Raw genomic sequence first — 21,595 nt, 5'->3', positions numbered from 1 at the left:
GTCGCTACAAGTCAACGATGGACAAAATAGAGAGATTCAGGCTATTAGGCTGATGGTCTTGCAAAACAGGATGGTTCTGGACTTGTTGACGGCAGCACAAGGTGGTGTGTGCCACATCATTGGGACTTCCTGTTGCACATACATTCCTGGAGAAAATGACACACACATCTACGACGCCATGGCTTCACTGAAGAACTTACAGCAGGCCATGTCAAATGACAAAGTTCCACAACAGTGGGGTTTCTTTTCATGGCTATTCTCTGGCAACTGGTGGCAACTGCTGTTGAAACTAGTGTCTCCTGTGCTTGTTGTGCTGGTGTTGTTGTGCTTGTTTACGACCTGTGTTATCCCATGTTTGAAGTCTGCTGTGACGAGGGTCGTCTCTTCTACCGTAGCACACGTAAATATACAACTTCTTAGTCGTGACGGATGTGATGACCATGATGAAAGGCGGATTGCGTAGGTGCTATTATACTGAGCGTGTTTTACAGAAACTTGATGATTTGACCATCGAAAATGCTTCGCAAGTGATGGATACAATGATGTACTGTTTCTGTGTTTTTCTTTTTATTTTTTTTATTGATAGCATTCTGGTCGCCTAAGGCAGAGGGACCGTGTGAGACTTTTCCTGCATATTAACATCGGCCAGCAGGTTTTTAGATCACACAATAAGTTTGAATTGGAGTATTGAGGAAAAACCTCATCTTCACTGGAAGTTATTGCTATCATTGTTTGTTGTTTTTGTCCTGTTTCGCCCTAAGCGTTCCCAACCCGTCCGCTGTCATCTGAGTTTTTTTGTTGATCTTTTTTATTATTGTTTTTCTTATTTTTGATATTCTTCTTTATATTTTCTTGCTTATGTTTGATTGATCGGGTTCACATAATCATATGATAAACCAGGAGGGATATGTCAGGGTTTTCCAAACTATCTTGATCTATGATTATGTTGGAATGTATATAACCGGTAATAAATAACTTAGGTGGATTAGTTTTATGCTTACGTTGGTATGTATCCGGTAATAAACCACCTAGCTCTGTCCCATCCTAAACAATGTCGTAAAACATCCCCTGCTCTGTTTACCTAGAGGTCAAGAGCTTTAACTTGTTTATTCAGTCTACTGTCACCCCCACCCTTTTCCTCTTAATAAAGATGCTCTTGTGGGAAGGGAGAGTCAGACTTCATTCGACCATCGCTGTAAGCACAGCGACGAGTGAACTCTCCGCCTGCAGGTGTCTAAAACGACTAACTTGTCTCTGAGTGGTTCTTGCAAAATAAGTTAGAGTGAGCACCACTCTAACACGCACTATGGCTAAATATTGCTGCCCATTTGTATAGGTTCTTTGGTAGGATAGGTCTGTCTTATGGTCATTTATAGATGCCATTCTCTACTCTTGCCCCTCTTTTCGTCCATCATTAAATTTCAGTCTATGGACTTTGTCGCTGCACATCTTTAAAAATGTGTCAGTGATTTAATCTGCTTCTTGCGTGTATAAAATTTGAAGTGTCTTTTGCGCTTTTGTTTTGCGGTTCTGTCCGCAAGCTTGTTACCTCTTGACACCTTATCAGTCTCGTGTGTGTGCACTGCACGCGTGCATATAGCTACTTTTTGTGGCAATTGGACTGTTTCCACAACTAGCTTAGCAAGTAAATGGATGGCCTCCCCGAATGTGGAGCGACTCAGCTAGCAAATGATTAGACATTTCCTCTTTCTTGTAGTTTCTGTGGTTACTTTTCAATCATTTTCCCATTGTTTATCACAAGAATCTTAGGAACTTGAATACAACTTAAATTTAGGTTTTATTTTACTCAGTTGTACGATTTAGAGCAGTGTTTCCCAACTTACTCAGTGTGAAATTTGGCCCTGTTTGGTTGAACACAACGCTGATATTCTTGCAGGAATTGAAGAAAGACAAACACGAAGATCTTCCTCAACAGCTCTGAGTCTCGCTCTTTTCTTAGTCTTTAAAGTAGTCATGCTTGAAAAGCCCAGCTCACATAGATAGGTTGTGGAGAAAGGGAGAAGAGTTGAAATTGCTTTGTTTCCCAGAATAGGGAACTCCTTGGCAGCAGTCAGCCAAAAACTGTCCAAAGGTACATCCGAAAAGCGCAGCTTAAGACCACGATCTTGTCTCAGTTCAGTTATTTCTTCTTGCTCCTGCAAAGTTATGTCCCTTCCAACTGCAGTTGAGCTATATGGGTTCCTCACCCAGTCAAGGCAATCAGTGGAAAGTGAAGGGAAATAACATGACAACTTCTGCTCCAAACTTTGCAGATGTTTACCTATTGTCTCACACAGTGCAGCTCTGTTGACACTCTGCCATTTCTGGGTGTTTTGGAACATTTCTAGGTTGGCACTTTCCACGTGTTGTTCCCAGAGCAGCACCTTTGAACGAAACCCCTGTATTTTATCTGTACTTGTGAGCAGGTTTTCGTTTCGACCTTGCATTCGCGTGTTCAAGTCATTCAGATGTTTAAATGTATCTGCCAGATATGCCAGTCTTGCACACCACTCATCATTTGAGAGCAAGTTAGCGTCATCATGCTTCTCATTTGTCAAAAACACTTTGAGTTCCTCCCTCAGCTCATAAACACGACTTAAAACTTTGCCACGGGAAAGCCACCGGACCTCCGTGTGGAGCAATAACACTTTATGCTCCTGCCCCATTTCCTCACACAATGATGTAAACATGCGGCTTTTTACTGGTCTCGTCTTCACAAAGTTTATCATGCGCAAAACATCTTCCATTACAGGAGCTAGGTCTGCTGGTAATGTTTTGGCAACAAGTGCTTCCCGGTGCAGAAAACAATGCGTCGCGATGACTTTTGGATTTTGCTCTTTCACTCTGTTTACAAATCCTTTGGTGCGCCCGAGCATGGCAGCTGCTCCATCGGTGCAAACACTTACGCAGTCTTGCCACTTTAGTCCTCCTTGTTCAATGTACTCTGATACAACTCAAAAAATTTCTTCTCCTGTTGTTCTTCCTGGCAATTCCTTGCAAAACAGAAAGTTTTCTCTGATGGTGTCTCCGTCTACAAAGCGCACATTTGCCAGAAGCTGCGCGTGTCCACTGATATCCGTAGATTCATCAATTTGCAAAGCGAATTTCCCACTAATGTGCAACTTTTCCAAATCTGTCTTCTCAATGTCTGCAGATATGTCTTGAATACGTCTGGAAATTGTATTATTTGATAGAGGGACTTGGGCTATTTCTTTAACAGCGCCAGGGCCGAGCATCTCTTTCAAGATAATTTTGCAGGCGGGCATTATTAACGTCTCTCCTACGGTGTGTGCCTGTTTTGATTTGGCGATGACTTCAGCAACTTGGTAACTAGCTCTAAGAGCTTTCTCACCCGTCTTGGTGGTTTTCCTCAGTAGCTCTGCCTGTTTCCCAGTCCGTTCACGCAGTTGAACAAAATAGTCCCTACTCTTGTTTTGTAGTGACGGTTGTTTTGTCTCTAAATGGCGTTTGAGTTTACTGGGAACCATGGCACTGTTGGACAACTTTTCCCCGAACACCAGGCATAGTGGAGTTGCCGCACTTTTTTCTCCGGTAAAAGTAAATCCAAAAGCAAGTTAGCATTCATTGTATTGTCTTAAGCTCACCTTTTTTGCTTTCTTCTGACCAGTGCTCATGCTAGGGCCTTCATCTGGGTCAAACTTTTCTTCAGGACCCAGGTCAGATTGAGTACTTTTTCTTTTCAAATATAAAAATTGTTTGCCTTTCTTCTCTTCTTATTTTTTCAAAATTGCTTTTTTTTTGCGGTGCAAATCTCCCAACGCTGGCTGGCAGATATGTTGGCTTGAGCGAAGATATGTGACCTCCGGTTTCAGGCCGACCAGCGCTTCAGCAAAACTAATTATTTTAACAGTTTGAGTCCTATCTATCGGACAGGACCCACGCGGTCCATGGCAACACGATCTCTGAGGTCACTAACGTTATGTGTGGCGTCCCGCAGGGATCAGTACTCGGACCAATACTATTTAGTATTTAGTGGTTCCGCTTGGGGACATAATACGTAAATACAACATTAGTTTTCAATGTTCTGCTGATAACCCAATTATATATGCCATTATTGATGACAAATCCACACTTGAGGCGTGCCTTGCAGAGATTAAACAATGGAGGTCTCTCAATTTCCTATGTCTTCCATCCATTTTCTGGAACTTTTTGTCCCTACTGGGGTCGCAGACGTGCTGGAGCCTATCCCAGCCATCATCGGGCAGTAGGTAGGGGACACCCTGAACTGTTTGCCAGCCAATCGCAGGGCACACAGAGACGAACAACCATCCGCACTCGCACTCACCCTTCGTCTTCATCCAGATAAAACTGAGATGAAGTGAACTGCTCGTTATCACTTATTTAAGGAAACCACTGTAAATATGGATACATGTACAATTAATCAAAGTGACACTGTATCTAAACTCGGGGTTATATTTGACCGAACACTCATGACTGATTTCTCTCTTTTTCCCCCCATCTCACCACTCGCCCCCTCTTTTCTCTTTTCCTCTCTCATACATATATTTCTCATTTTGGCTTGGGAACTGGCCTGAATACTACTGACTGGGCAGGACGAAGCAATTGTCTATTTATCTGCTCTGTGACAATACAGCGGGTAATGTCTACAGAGTGTTCTTGTGTGTTTGAGTGTGTAGGTGTATGTGTGTACGTCTGTCAGGCCAGTTTTGGGATGGGTGAATGTATGTATATGTCCATGGTCTTAAGTGTGTGTCTTTGTTGTTGGATCTCAGTAAATCCCACTCGGTACCCTGTGCATGGCACTTAATGAAATGGACAGTGAAGGAGACGAGGTGATAAATTGCATTGACTATCATCGAAATATAAGTTGTAATCAGTATACTCCCGAACAATTAAAACAGTTAACAAATGTAAAAAACTGCTCCTTTTTGCATTTAAACATCAGGAGCTTGAATAAACATCATGATGATCTAGTTACTCTACTTACAAACACAGGTTGTAGCTTTGACGTAATTGGCTGCAGTGAAACATGGCTGAATGATCGCTCATACACTGACATCTTAAGTCTAAATGGCTATAAGTTGTTGATTAAGAACAGATGTGGCAGACCTGGAGGTGGCGTGTGCCTATATATTTCTTCTACATACAACGTGAGGATTTGTGATGACATTGTCATAGCAGACAACCACAGTGACTCCCTTTTTGTTGAAATAAGCGGGAAAAGCAGGCAAAACCTCATGATTGGTATAATCTATCGTCCCCCAGACGCTGACTTCGAAACCTTTAGGACCAAACTGGAGGAAGCATTATTTTCTATAAATAAAAACAACAAAAGCTGTGTCCTCCTTGGCGACTTCAATGTTGATCTTTCCAAGGATGATACAGCCAAAAATGACTTTATAAACACATTACACTCTTCATCCTTCTTTCCCACAATAGATGCATATACCAGAGTCACTCACTCAACCAAATCAGTTATTGATAATTTCATCACAAATCTTACAAACGCCACACTTACTTCTGGGACTGTACTCTCTGAGATTTCTGATCATTTCCCTATTGTATTATTCATTGACCTCCCTGCTAAGCCCCCACCTACTCGTCATTCAATAAGATTAAAAATACTTAATGAAGAAACCATACGACGTCTAGGTGAGGACCTGCAGACCAAGACATGGTCTGGAATATATGACTGTAGTGATGTTGATACTGCATTTGAAACTTTAACCAAAGAAATATCCGACTCTATTCAAAGGACCATTCCTGAGAAAGTAATCATATGTAATACAACTACTCAAAATCCATGGATCACTAAGGGCATATTAAAGTCTATTAAGCATAAAAATAAATTATATAAAAGATACATAAATGAACCTAACCATAAAAATAAAAATGCATATATTAATTATAGAAATAAACTTACACATATCAGAAAGCGGAAGAGTAAGCATTTTGCCGACTTGATATATGAATCACAGGGTGATTCCAAGAAATCTTGGAGAGTACTGAACGGGGTCTTGAACAGAAGCCAAAAAACTCCTGTATTCCCTGACCACGATCAAAATATGGGCAACATCATCAGAAGTAATGGTCTTGCCAACGAATTTAATAACTACTTTGTCTCTATCGGTAGTAACATATCCAGTAAAATCAGTCAGCCTCAGGATGCCTCGTTTAAAGACTATCTATCAGGTAATTACCTGGGCTCTTTCTTTCTGAATCCAACTAACTGCAATGAAGTGTATAAAATAATCATGAATATGAAGAATTCAAACTCAGCTGGAATAGATGGTATCTCAAGTAAAATTCTGAAAAGCATCTCCAATATAATAACTGCACCTCTTACATATTGCATCAATCTGTCTATACTCTCTGGAGTAGTGCCACAAATAGCAAAAATAGCACGTATCACACCGGTCTTTAAATCAGGAGATAAAAACGATCTTAGCAACTACAGACCAATATCAATCTTGCCTACTCTTTCCAAGGTTTTGGAAAGAGTAGTTTACAATAAACTTAACAACTATCTAAACAAACTAAACATCATTGCCCCATCCCAGTATGGTTTCAGAAAGGAAAACACTACATATATGGCAGTACTTGACTTGACTGATAAAATCTACGGAGCAATCGATAAAGGCGAATATGGTATTGGGATTTTTCTGGACTTGTCTAAAGCTTTTGACACCATCACGATTGATATTCTTATACATAAATTACAACACTATGGTATTAGAGGCCTGGCGTTAGACTGGTTCCGCAGCTATCTGTTCGGAAGACATCAATCAATATGTCTCTATTAACAACCATAAATCTTCATACAAGCCCATAAATTATGGAGTTCCTCAAGGATCCATCTTAGGGCCGCTCCTGTTCATCTTGTATATAAATGACATTGTTAATACTTCACCCATACTACATAAAGTATTATTTGCTGACGATACAAACTTGTTTCTTTCCCACAAAAATCCAAATACACTTGAACAAATTATAAATAGTGAGTTAGCGAAAATAAACACATGGTTTAAATGCAATAAACTCTCCCTAAATGTCAATAAAACATACTACATTGTATTCCGGTCCCATAAAAAAAAGGACATTGACCAAATTTGCATAGAAATTAACGGACAAAACATTGAAAGAGTCAGCTCTACTAAATTCCTGGGAATCCACATTGACGAATTCTTGAACTTTAAAAAACATATTGATGACCTCACAATCAAACTGTCTAAATATGTGGGTTTATTCTTCAAATTGAGACATTATCTCCCACTCACTGCACTTCTTATTTTGTACAAATCCTTATTTGAACCTCATTTAAAATACTGCAATATTATATGGTGTAACACATTTCCAACCCATCTAAAAAAGCTGGAGATACTTCAGAAAAAGGTCATACGCGCCATAACATGGTCTGAGTTTAACGCCCCCACTAAAACAATCTTTCACCAACACAATCTTCTGAGGCTTGTTGAATATAACTATTTCCAGAATGCTTGCATCATGTATCAGACTGTCCATAAACGAAACCACAAACTCTGTCAACTCATCCCAATCTGTACTCCCAGCCACACCCACACCACCAGGAATAGAAATCTAATCATAGGGAAAAAACGGAAACTAAAATCTACAAGCTTTAGTATTGTGTGCAGAGGGCCACAGATTTGGAATGAGCTTGATGAAACACTAAAAATGTTGCAATCCATATCCATCTTCAAGGCAAATCTAAAAAATCAACTCCTATCAATGTATATTTAATGTGCTGGTTATAAATTGCATGAACACCCGTGTCCTGTTGTTAATATATTAGTTGTTAATTTATAAATTGCAAATGTACTTTACATCAAATCCAGAGTAACCAGAATACTGAGGTTGTCTATTGCTTGTCGTATGGTTGTTGTGTGCTGTACCTTGTTGTGTGTTTATTATTGTTGTATGTTGTCCAAAATGTAAGGATATCTGGCCAATATCTGATACTAATGGGAAACCAGGCCCCCTATTAAAAGCTTTAAATAGCTTGCTTGGGGTGACCTTTTCACGCATCCGGAATTACTGTTTGTTGTTCCATGTTGTATGTCTTGGATATCGCGTGAATAAACTCAAACTCAAACTCAAACTCAATAATAATAATGAGTAAATAATCAGATACCTCTTATGCATACACTCCAACAAACGTTAAGTTGAAGTGAGATAACTTGCATGAAGTCTACTTAAACAAACATTGAGTAAATATGGGATAACTTAAAAACCGTCCCGGTCAACAACAATTTATGAATATAAACTAAAAGGTATAAAAGAGAAAGAACTTCTCTTGAACTAAACAAAGAACAAAGGTGTTCTGTTCATAACTAGTGAGGGCCTCTCACAGCTAAGAAAAGGAAGGGAGTCCAAGAACTCCCCAGAGCTAGACAGATATGTTTGCTTGAACGAACATATGAGGCCACCGGTTCAGGCCAGCCAGCGCTTCTGCAAATACAATTATTCCAACAACTGCGCTGATCGCATTATTGTGACAGAGCCGTCGCTGAAACCTAGAAAATATTCTTAAAGTCCTGTTGTACTTTCCAAAATTCAAGTGGACCTCAGTGTGCATGGAGTTTAATTTAGTCCGATCGCCGGGCGCTCACTGTCGCATTGCTTTAAGAGCGTATTTGTGTTCCGAGTTGTAAGATGATGCAGTTCTCGGGCCATGCCCGTCTGAAGCAGTTCCTGATCCCGTTCGACTTGTGTATTTCCCTGGCACGATCCTTGTCTTTTTTCTCTAAAACCTTCGCCATGCTGGCTAAAGCCTTTGCTAATTAGGCAAATGAGTAGGCAAATGATGTGACGAAAGTCACGCCAAAATGCTGCCGAAAAAAAGGCGGCTGTTGTTGCAATGCTGCTGCCAGCCCCCCCACCCCCATATAAAAACAATTTTCTCAACAGATCTACATGATTCACGAAAATGATACTCCCGACGGAAAAAAACACGGAAATTCGCAGATCCGCCGAAGATTCTCATCCCTGACTAAAACACGAGACCTTCTAAGTCTCACGGTGAAGTATCGCGAGACTTCCTCCTCGACCGGTGAGACGTGGTTGGCAGGTGTAAACTGTTGCGTATTGTGCGGGTTGTCCGATGTTGAGCCAGGAACAACAAAGATGTGGAGTATAGAGTTGGTTCTTTATTGGTAAGATCTTGGGTTGTTTAATGGCGGCCAATGCACGAGGCACGGCAGCAGATGAAACAACATCTTCCTTCTCCAGGTCAGCTTCTTTTATACTGCCCGGAAAGGCGGGAACTTGTCACATGACCGTTTGGTACCTGAGTGTGGGGGGCGTCACCCCTCTGTGTGTGTGTGTGTGTGTGTTGTATTAGTGTTCTGATTGAGCAGTTATGTTTATATAAACTAAGGAAAAGAATTGCATAGTATGAACATTAAAACATCCATGAGATTGTCTAACTTAATAGAACATGTACACATTGCTGTTTCTCCCTCTTCAAAACAAACCCGGGCGGACTTGATTTGTTCAACTGAGAAAAGTCGCCAGGATGTTGCCACGTTTCAGTCAAACACAAAGTCATACTTGCAGTCAAGCAGGAGGTCCAGTAGCAGCTGTCCCTTGCCAGTGAGGGAGCGGATGTTAAGTAGTCCCAGTTTGATGTCACAGTGTTGGCAGGAAGCATTAGCTGACCTAGCTAGGCTAGCCAATGCGCAGTGATCAACCTTCCTTTTGATGTTCCTCGGTGGATGGCAGCACATGGAGGACCAGATGGTGTTTATGGGAGTGGAGTCATCAATGTGCTAGTTGCGTTCAGCACCACGGTGGATGTATTTCCGGTGGTGAAGGCGAGCAATGTCCGGGAAGCGTTACATGACAGGTGGGAGAGCAAACCGGCAGTGCTGGAGTTGGAGAAGCTCCGCGTTCGTGTACTGGATCAGGGTTGACGCTGGATAAAGCATGGCGAACAGGATAGTCCACCAGAGCATAGACCTCACAGCAAGGTTCTTGGTAAGCATTGCTGCACGGCCCAGGCAGGAAAACGTTAATCGGGACCGGCGAAGCAGTGACCAGGTGTAAAGCAAACACACTCACACACAGGTAGCAACTGGGCGGTCAAAGACACGCTACAGACAGACAGGTCCGCTTGAGAGTTGACCCAGAATAAAGCCAACACTACCACGTTAATCTAAGTTTAGTGATCTGCTACAGACTTTGCAGGAAATCAAAGCAAAACGTTAAAAATGTCCAGAGAGCAGCGGCAGCAATTCGCGCCAGCGTTCATTCACTCACTCACTCAAATATGCTAAGTTAAATTTCAGTAAGTTGGATAAAAAAACTGAAAAATAGAAAAAATTAAATAAAATATATAAGTTAATTTGAAGTTCACAAACAGTAAGTACAGTAAGTTTCGGAACGTATGTATTTCTATGTGTCTCTAAGGTACAGTGACAACAAAACTTCCTTTTTAATGATTATCTTTGTAATTTATTTCTTAGACTTAGACTTTATTGTCATTTTGTAAACACTCGGTGCACACAAAACGAAATTTCGTTGCATACGGCTCTCAACAAAGGAATGATATTTCAGCTGGATAAAAAGTGACATTTCTATTTAAATATGAAAGAAGATAAGATAAATAAGATAAATATAAAGTGCAGCAATGAAGGAAACAAAAACAGTATTTACAAAGTGCGCAGGGGAATGCTAAGTTGACTGTTCAACAGTCTGACGACAATAGGGAAAAAACTATTGCAGAACCTGGTGGACCTGCAGCGGATGCTGCGAAACCTCTTCCCACAGGTGTGATGGGTCACTAATAATATTTCGGGCTCGGGACACGCAGCGCTGGGATGACAAGTCCTGAATGGAGGGAAGAGGAGCTCCGATGATCCTCTCTGCTGTCCTCACCACTCTCCTTACGTTCTTCCAATCTGAGGCGCTGCAACCCCCACACCACACCGAGAGACAGCTCGTCAGAATGCTCTCTATGGTGCTTCGGTAGTATGATGAGTGGGGGCAGGTGGGCTCTCCTCATCCTCCGCAGGAAGTACAAGCGCTTCTGTGCCCTCTTGACCAGTGTCGTGGTGTTCCCAGTCCAGGTGAGGTCGTCTGTGATGTGGACCCCCAGAAACTTAGTGCTGCTGACCACCTCCACAGCTGAGCTGTTGATGATCAGTGGAGCGTGGTGAGGCTGGTTCTTCCTGAAGTCGACGATGATCTCCTTCGTCTTCTCCACATTCAGGATCAGTCCATTGTCTCTGCACCAGCCCACCAACTGCTCCACCTCCTCTCTGTAGTCCAGGTCGTCGTTATCACTGATGAGGCCCACCACCGTTGTGTCATCTGCAAACTTCACGATGTGATTGGTGGTGAACCTGGGGACGCAGTCGTGTGTCATCAGGGTAAACAGCAGGGGGCTCAGGACGCAGCCCTGAGGGGAGCCTGTGCTGAGGGTGATGACATCTGAGGTGTTCTGTCTTTTTTCATCTTTCTGGTGTAATGTACCGTTTTTTTCCGTGTATAATGCGCCCCCATGTATAATACGCACCCTAAAAAATCACACACATGTAAAGCGACTAGAAAAGCGCTATATAAATCCCAGTTATTATTATTATTATTATTAAAAATGGCATGTTGATGCTGGAAAAAAGCCTGTACCCATGTATAATACGCACCCAGATTTTGACTCCTACTTAAGTCCGTGAACGTAAAATTATTTCAGAAAAAAGATCATCTTTGGGAACAACCGGATGTTCTGCCGGTCAGTATCACTGCGCATGCGCTAGCATACTCAATAGCGAAGAAATGTTTCGGATTTGTGTAGGGTACATTGTGACAGCAAACGAGCAGGTGATCTAGCAAGCGTCTGATACGAGAGCATTGTGTTCGTATGGAGTGTGTTTGAAGTGAACAGCAGAGAAGAAAGCACATCTGTAATGGCGGCCTCCGTATGATATCCGGATTTAAAAAAAAAAAAGAATTTTGAGAATTGTTTTTTTTTTTTTTTTTTTGTACCCATGTATAATGCGCACCCCAGATTTTAGGACAATAAATTAGCTAAATTTTGCGCATTATACATGGGAAAAAACGGTATTTGTTTTATTGCTATGTGCAATTACCTGCAGTATCTGTTAAGGAGTTGGTTGTTTTGGCTGTGGAACAAATAAAATGAATTAGTGTATTCTTATGGAAATATTTGATCCAACATACGACTATTTCAACATACAAAGTAGTTCCCGGAACAAATTAAATTTGTATCTAGAGGTTTGACTATATGCATTTTGAAAACAGGGAATTTGGTTCTACCTTTTCACCACCATATGCGTTGAACTCGCCTATAATTTTGAAGGGTAATAATATACAGTACTTTAAAAGAACTGTACACGCTGGGGGAGCTGTTTGTGTACTTTTGAGCTGGCATGACACGCTCTGATCCACCTAACAGTGCTTGTTGAAGGATGTCTGCCAAACAGTGGCTGCACTAGTATAACATCTTTGAACAACTCAACAACAGTAAACATTTTCAAAACTGAATCAATGCCATTCAGAGTTTCGCCCACCAGTTGCCCAACCCCAGTTTAAGTATTTGAGTATTCATACAATTATAACTATCAACATCAAAGGTGAAATAATATCATTAAACATGGCCGGAAAATCTGAGCAATGTGATTTCGGAAAAACAGGCTGCAACACAATATTTCATAAATCTGAGTTGTGATTTGAATGAGACAAGCCGTGTATTAATTTACAGGAATGCTTTAATGATATATTCAAACACAACAAAACCAAAACTCATTTACCATTAGCTTTCCAATGTTATCCAAAGTCACAATAACAAGCATCTACTCCAAGTCCAGCATAAAGCTTGATCACCTGACAACACAAAAATTTGCACACACTTCTTCACTTTCCCCCCTCAAATGTGGGTGAAAATAGAGCATCTGTGACAAAAGCAACTCATTGACAAGAAATGTAGCTATAGTTAAGAGCGTACTAGTAAATGAACATCACTTTTAATATTGCCTTGACGTTTTCTGGCATTTTTTGTTTTTTATGGCAGTTTTCCTTAAAACTGACAGCATGTTTAACGAGCCAGTGTTGTTTGTATGAAAACAACTTCAAGCAGCTTCACTCAATGTGTGAATGCACACATATAAAACTATTAGTGTGTCACGGATTGTGTGTGTGTGTGTTACTTTGTGAGAATTGTATTTATTAAAAAGCAAAATGGCCACAACTTAGGTTCGTAGTTAATTCCCAGTTCACCGGTCCAACATAGTGGTGCATGGAGAAACATTGGAGCAAAAGGTGGTTATTGGCGGGAGAGGTGTGCAACATAAACCCAGTAAGAAATGGACATATCAGCGAGTCACGAACACACGTTTGTGTGACTTGGTACTTTTCTTCATTTCCTCCATGCAGAATGTTATGGCAGTCTTGTAAAAACATGATGCGAAGCAGTGAAAAAGTGTTTATAATACAAAAGTATTGAGTCAAGAGCTCTGTTACCAGGATACTCCTGAGAGGACAGTGCACCAACCAGCTTAAGTGCAACGCAGTAGTGTTCCCCACTGCGATACGACGACGGGTTCACGCTGAGAAGAATCGGGAGAATTGAGGAAAGGGTGGTTGACTGGATGGAAGAGGTGCAGAACACAAGTCTCAAACATGGTTGTGGTTTTGGCCTTCAGCGGCGTCGCTGCAAAACGAGGTGATGACAAAACTCAGGTGGAACGGAGGCATTCAGAAAGGCAGGTTGTCCTGAGTGGGGGTGGAGGAATTAGGTGGGCTCACATCCCCTTGGGGTCCCACGACCTTGTACTGCACACAAAACAAAGTAGCATGATAATTGTCAAGAATCTTCCATGAATACCCTTGAACCTTTTTTTTTTTCTCCTCCATCTTTTTGTCCTCGTGTCTACCGTGAAACAGCACATTCTGTATATATATATATATATATATATATATATATATATATATATATATATATACTATGCACACACACACATATATCTATATACACACATTATATATATATATATATATATACGTATAGTTATTGTTTTTGTTATATATTTTATTGCTTTCCCGCTTACCGTTTTTCGTGCTTATTGCTTACCCGCTTACCGTTTTTTGCGCTTACCGTTTTTCGTGCTTATTGTTTTCCCGCTAATTGTTTTCCCGCTTACCCTTTTCCGTGCTTACCGTTTTTCGCACTTACAATTTTCTCGTGTAACGTTCTTACTAGGGATGCACCGAAAATTCGGCCACCGAAATTTTTCGGCCGAAAATGACCCAAAAGTGCATTTTCGGTTTTTGGACGAAAGACCTAAATCACCGAAACAACACGGCCGAAACTTGTGATGACGTGAACAAACAGCGCAGCCAGCACGCGGGAAAACGGGATAAGAGCCAGCATGTCTGCGGTGTGGACTGATTTCACTATCTCAGAGAAAGACCCACGGATAGCGATTTGCAAAACATGCAATGCTGAAATTTCAAGAGGGGGTGCATCTGCAAAATGTTTCTCCACGTCGGGTTTAATTCATCACCTGAAATCCAAACATCCCGATTGCCATTCTGAATATGAGAAGAAGGCGACACAGAAAAGGAAACTGACACCGAGCACTCCCACGCCATCTGTGGCGGACGTTTTTGAAAAGGCAAGAAAGTTCTCCAGTGATTCTGCCAAGGCAAAGGGCATAACACACAAAATTATGGAATTCATTGCCTTGGATGATCAGCCGTTCTCTATCGTAGAAGATGTGGGATTTCGTAGGCTGATAGAACACATTGAGCCCCGTTATGCTATGCCAAGCAGACGACATTTCTCAGATGTGTGTTTACCTGAGCTGTTTAATATCGTTGCTACTCATGTCCATGAGCTTCTAGCATCAGATATTACAGCGATCAGTTTCACGACCGACATATGGAGCTCCGACGTCAGCCTCACCAGTATGCTCAGCCTAACCGCGCAGTGGATCGACAAAGATTTCAAGCTGCAAAAGATTCTGCTCCATTCACAAGAGTTTAGAGGCTCACACACAGCAGCAGCAATTTCTGATGCATTTACCAATATGTGCGACACCTGGCATATCGACCGATCTAAAGTGCATGCCATAGTGAGTGACAATGCAAGAAATATGACAAAAGCGATAGAAGACAGCCAGCTGAAAGGAATACGGTGCGTGGTCCACACACTACATCTGGCTGTGAACGAGGGAGTGTTGTCTCAGCGCAGCGTAAAAGACATATTGACTATAGGCAGAAGAATAGTTGGCCACTTTAAACATTCTCAGCTGGCCTATTCCCGCTTACAGTCTATGTAAGATCAGCTTGGAACACAAATAAAACGGTTCCAACAAGACGTGCGTACACGCTGGAATAGCACTTTTTACATGCTGGAAAGCCTCTTTGCACAAAAGCGAGTCTTGGCTGCTTACAGCGCAGATCATGAGCTCCCCGCGACATTCACTTCACACCAGTGGGTCTTAATAGAGAACATTCTCTCTGTCCTTGCCCCCTATGAGCAGCTAACGAAAGAGATCAGCTCCTCTGATGCATCTGTTGCAGACGTAATACCGTTAATTGCGGCACTAAAGCGTCTTCTAAGTAAAGAAGTTGAGACGGACCACGGGGTGAAAACAATCAAAAGTACACTCTTAGAATCTGTCAAGAGACGTTTCACTGAGAGCAATGATGATCCTCTGCACTTCATCGCGACTGTACTTGATCCGCGTAACAAGGATCATTACTTGGATGTGGGAATAAAACAGCGCGCACGAGAAATGATCCAGGCCGCGATGGATGCGGACAACCCGCTTGGAGACGGGCCAGCGCACAGCGCAGGAGGAGAGCAGAGCGCCGAAAAAAGGACCCGTCACCCTGTACCAGATGAGGGGCATGCGCCTTTGTTGTCTGATATGTTCAATGAGATCCTGCAAGAGAGTGCCCCAAACAATAGGTAGGCTATTCTGTTCTGACTGACTATATGTGACTGATTATTTCATTTTTCTGCTATAGAGTTTTTATTTTAGTTGATTAAAATGTTTATGCACTGGCCCTTTACCTTTCTCAAATGTCAGGCAGCCAACAAGCTCAACCGCTCAACAATTAGATGGTTATCTGTCTGAAGTCCCCATCTCCAGAAGTGATGACCCTTTTGCCTACTGGAGAAATAACCATGGCCGCTTTCCTGACCTGGCAAAGATGGCACGCAAGTACTTGTCTGTGCCGTGCACAAGCACTGACAGTGAGAGACTGTTCAGTGCTGCAGCTCATGTTCTTGATGAGAAGAGGAACAGACTTCACTGTGACAAAGCAGAAAAGCTACTCTTCATCAAGAAAAACCTGCCACTTTACCTCAAGAAGTAGAATGGGCGTGTGTCTAGTGTTAAAATATTTGTTTTCCAGTTTGTGCATCCACAATTCTTGGTGGATTTATTGTTGATAAAGGCTATGGTAACCATTGTTTTGATACACTTTTATGTTGTACACACAGAACAAAATTTAAAAGGCACTTGACGTATGCACTAATTTTTCAGCAGGCCAGTCAGTTATAAGCCTGTAAATTATTATTTAATGTACACATGAGTGGGGTCAAGTTAAACATTTGATTTCTATTTTATTTTATTTTTGAATTTTAATTTATATTGTGCATTGTTGTAATGTCAGTGCTAAATAAATATTTTCATACTTTTGTAACTGGTTTATTGCAATGCCTTGATTTTAGTGAGGTTAGTACACATGTAGCCATAAATGCTGTGGTTCTAATAACTGACAATCATTTCTTTCGGTGTTTCGGTTTTCGGCCTTGGTTTCCTAATTTTTGGTTTTCGGTTTCGGCCAAGAATTTTTATTTCGGTGCATCCCTAGTTCTTACCGTTTTCCGCGCTTATCGTTTTCTCGCTTACTGTTTTGCGCTAACCGTTGTTTCGCTTACCGTTTTTCGCGCTTACTGTTTCCTGCGCTTACCGTTTTCCATGCTTATCGTTTTCTCATTTACCGTTTTTCCCGCTTACGTTTTTTCCCGCTTATCGTTTTCTCTCTTACCGTTTTTCGTGCTTATCGTTTTTTGCGCTTATTGTTTTTTGCGCTTATCGTTTTCGCGCTTACCGTTTTCTGCGCTTACCCCTTTTCGCGGGGTTTAACACAAAAAGCATTCTCCAAGATTTTTTAAGCTTCTTCGGCTTCACATGCAAATTCTCCAGGAATTGCATTTTTTAGTTCTACACCATTCATTTTACTGTGTGAAGGCGAAGGCCTATTATTGTGTGAAGGCGAAGGCCTTCACACATTGATATTGTACTTTATTATTAAACAACTTATTCCTCCCACTTTTTTGACATCAAACTACTCCCACATGCTTCAACCAATTCACCTCGTTCAAACTTTCACACGTTCCAAAAATTCATGGCAAGCTTGCCACCTTTTTTCCTGTTCATAACATTTACCGTTTTTAAGTAATTAGCAAATTTGTGCCTTTTATTTCCCCATTCATTCTTAATGGCAATGTCAACCCGAGCCAGTTTCCTGTAGTGGGTTCGATTCCCACATTGGGCGTCATTAATTATTTTACTCTTTATTCTACCCGCTTATCATTTTCAACGCTTATCATTTGTAACTAACATTTGCATTCAACATTCATTACATTAAGCAATTTCCACCACTTTGATTACGTATTCGCATTCAACAAACACATTCATTACATTAACCAAATTCAACCACTCTTAAGAAAGGGACCCAATTAGCTCGTGGGTAACACAAGTGATTCCAGAACACGAGAGGCTTTCCCGAGTGGTATCAAACCCCGCGTCGGTTCGATTCCCACATTGGGCGTCATTATTTATTTTACTCTTTATCCTTCCCGGTTATCATTTTCAACGGTTATCATTTGTAACTTTTGTCATTCGCATTCAACATTCATTACATTAAGCAATTTCCACCACTTTGATTACGCATTCGCATTCAACAAACACATTCATTACATTAACCAAATTCAACCAGCATGAAGGAAGAAGCCTCATTAGCTCAGTCGGAAACACAATGGCAATGTCAACCCGCTCCAGTTTCCTGTAGTGGATTCGATTCCCACATTGGGCGTCATAAATTATTTTACTCTTTATTCTTCCCCTTATCATTTTCAACGCTTATCATTTGTATCTTTTTTGTAACATTTGTAACATTTCATTTTTAACGCTTATCATTTGTACCTTTTTGTAACATGTACCGTTTTTTTCCGTGTATAGTGCGCGAAATTTACCTAATTTATTGTCCTAAAATCTGGGGTGCGTATTATACATGGGTACAAAGAAAAATAATTTTTTTTTTTTTTTTTTTAAATTTATTTTTTATTTTTTTTAAAGAAAGTCATGGTACAACAAAACCAACAACAGGACTGACCGACAAAGTCGTGGAAGAAAAAGACAGGGTGACATTACCAAAGACAGGAACAGAATGACAGTAACACATGCAATGATCCAACGGTGAGCGAGGGGCAGACAGGACTTAGATACAAAAGACGTTACATCGATTGAGGTGACACAGCAAGAGAGGGGCGACGCGAACAGAAACTATGGCAACCTAGACACATAGCAAAACTGGGGACGAGACATGACAAATCTCCCCCGAAATAAAACTCACCTTTCTTCTTGTTTGTTGTCAATCGCGCATCGCATTCAGCCATCCTGGCCAACACACTTTGCCTTGTTCCTTTCTTCTCTGCTGTTCACTTCAAACACGCTCCATGCGACCGCAATGCTCTCGTATCAGACAAGGCTTGCTCGATCACCTGCTCGTTTGCTGTCTCACAATGTACCCTACACAAATCCGAAACATTTGTTGCGGCTCCGAGTCACGACGAGGGGCAAGTTTTGGTTTCCAAGGGTGTTTTTATTCCTCTTCAACGTCTCTGCCATACAGAGCCGCCTCTTTCCCGTGCGCGGTGGTGCGTTTACGGGCAGTCGGAGAAATCAACGCCAACAAAAAAAATTACATCCAGCCTAGTTAAGACCATACCAAAGACTATAAAAATGGGACCCATTGCCTCCCTGCGTGTGTGACGATCATTGGGACTTAAAAAAAAAAAAAAAAATAAATTAAATTTTTTTTTTTAAAAAATTCATAAAAATAAGGTGCGTATTATACATGGGTACAAGCTTTTTTCCAGCATCAGCATGCCATTTTTAGGGGTGCGTACTATACATGGGGGCGCACTATACACGGAAAAAAACGGTAGTCAGTAAAATACATAATTGACGACACATCGTTTGATGCGATGGTGCAATCCTTGAGGGTGTGTTATTGTCAAATATTGTTTGTTTTTAATCTCCATCGCGGACCGGACGTCATACGGAGGCCGCCATTACAGATGCGCAGAACAGATGCGCAAGACACGTCAGCTATATTAAGAGCGAGAGTTGTTTTCTTCCTATTAGTTTCAATTCACAGTTTAATTAGCAGTTTCAATCAGCAAATAACAAAATGCGTATTACAGGTAAAATTTTATTTCACAACACTTTGCCTTGTTCCTTTGGTCTCTGCTGTTCATCCTAAAACACAAAGGCGCTCTTTAAGCAATGCGACAGTGAGCGCCCGGCGCGCTGCGGTTGCGCGACCGCACCAAATTAAGCTCCCTGCACAGTGCGCACTGAGGTCCACTTAAATTTTAGAAAGTACATCAGGACTTTAAAAATATCTTCTAAATTTCAGCGACGGCTCTGTCACAATAATGCTACCAGCGCGGTGCAGTTGGGCGGTCGGCGGCGTGCTACGGTTGAGAGTTCTCTCTTGCGCTCTCTCTCTCGCTCTCTCTCGCTCTCGCACACACGCGCACACGCGCACACACGCAAACCGGATATCATACGGAGGCCGCCATTACAGATGCGCAGAACGGATGCGCAAGACACGTCAGCTAGATAAAGAGTGAGAGTTCAGTTCTCTACCTAAATCCGTATTACAGGTAATATTTTATTTCACAACACTTTGCCTTGTTCCTTTCGTCTCTGCTGTTCACTTCAAACACGCTCCATGCGACCGCAATGCTCTCGTATCAGACGCTTGCTCGATCACCTGCTCGTTTGCTGTCCCGTGCGCGCACGGAGCGCGGTGGTGCGTTTACGGGCAGTCGGAGAAATCAACGCCAACAAAAAAAATTACATCCAGCCTAGTTAAGACCATACCAAAGACTATAAAAATGGGACCCATTGCCTCCCTGCGTGTGTGACGATCATTGGGACTTAAAAAAAAAAAAAGAAAAAGAAATTAAATTTTTTTTTTTAAAAAATTCATAAAAATTGGGTGCGTATTATACATGGGTACAAGCTTTTTTCCAGCATCAGCATGCCATTTTTAGGGGTGCGTACTATACATGGGGGCGCACTATACACGGAAAAAAACGGTACTTGTAACATTTTCCCATTTATTTCACAATAATTTATTTCCCTTTTATAACATTTTTAAATTAACATCTGCCTTCGCCTTCACACGCAATTTCTTCCGAAATTGCAATTCTAGTTTTTCTACTTATTCCCCCCACTTTTTTGACGCTTAACTCGTTCCACATACTTCAACTGATTCACTCCGTTCCGCTTTTAGCTTATTCCAAATATGAATGACACCGTTGCTTACATTTTTTTCGTTCCAAAAATGTTCCTTTTTCACAAAATTCACAAATTTCCGGCAAATTTTTCCCCATTCATTCTTAATGGCAGATTCAACATTTCACATTTACTTCATTCCAGTTTGAAATCCACATCATTCAGCACATTCAAATCCCATTGGGGACATTCCCAAAATTGCCAAATTCAATAATTTCACATTTTTACGTTTAAAATTTAATGCAAAATTTCACAAATTTCCCCTTTTCACTTGTCATTTCAACATTTTTCAACCTATTCAACCTGTTCCAATTCATTTACATCCTTCCAATTCGAAATTCACATTATTCCGCACATTCAAATCACATTGGGGACATTCCCAAACTTGCCAAATTCAAAAATTTCATGTTTTCACGTTTACAATTTGAGCCAAATTTCACAAAACTTTATTTTTCACTTGTTACTTCTACATTTTTAAACCCATTCAACCCATTCCAAAGCATTTACATCCTTCCAGTTTGAAACACATCATTCAGCACATTCAAATCACATTGGGGACATTCCTAAAATTGCCAAGTTGAAAAATTTCAGATTTTCACGTTTAAAATTTGCACAAAATTTCGCAAACTTTCATTTTTCACTTTTAATTTCTACATTTTTCAACCAATTCAACTCGTTCCAACTTTCAACTGTTCATCTTTTGCCTACCTATTCCACACCTTCCCACTTACCACAAATTCAAAATTTTCAATTTTACAATTCACACCAAATTTTCTTTAATTTATTTTTTCGCTTCTAATATCAAATTTTTTTCCATTGATTCAACCCATTCCAACTTTATTCACTTTGTTCACCTTGCGCTTACCATATTCACCCCCACTTCCACTTTGCGTACACAATTCAACCCTTGACCCCCACTTTCAGTGTGGCGGCCATCTTGGATTGCTATGAACGAACTCAGAATAACCGGAAGTGCTTACACAAAACCGGAAGTGACCCCAAATAAACCGGAAGTGACCTCAGGTAAACAG

The 21,595-nt window shown here is 41.1% G+C and overlaps 1 protein-coding gene across 21 annotated transcripts in view; it reads right to left on the bottom strand.

The window, feature by feature from the left end:
- The window catches only part of LOC133150542 (tumor protein D54-like), a 208,327-nt gene that overhangs the window by 26,784 nt on the left and 159,948 nt on the right, over positions 1-21,595 (bottom strand). For 10 of the 21 annotated variants that reach the window (XR_009713791.1, XR_009713792.1, XR_009713793.1 and 7 more), the window contains one exon: positions 12,708-13,788. The exons of 8 other annotated variants lie outside the window; for them this stretch is intronic. Coding sequence is in view for 10 of the 13 variants with exons in the window: in XM_061273137.1 (XP_061129121.1) it covers positions 13,711-13,788 (78 nt within the window). In the remaining 3 variants the exon portion in view is untranslated. Of the gene's footprint in view, positions 1-6,267; positions 11,343-12,707; positions 13,789-21,595 lie in introns of those variants that run through there. 3 more of the 21 variants (XM_061273136.1, XM_061273142.1, XM_061273145.1) reach the window with 2 other exon arrangements.

This window comes from Syngnathus typhle, linkage group LG2 (genome assembly GCF_033458585.1).
Source record: "Syngnathus typhle isolate RoL2023-S1 ecotype Sweden linkage group LG2, RoL_Styp_1.0, whole genome shotgun sequence".
Lineage (NCBI taxonomy): Eukaryota > Metazoa > Chordata > Actinopteri > Syngnathiformes > Syngnathidae > Syngnathus > Syngnathus typhle.
Note: the sequence above shows the minus strand (reverse complement) of the source record. Positions and strands in the feature narration are given on the sequence as shown.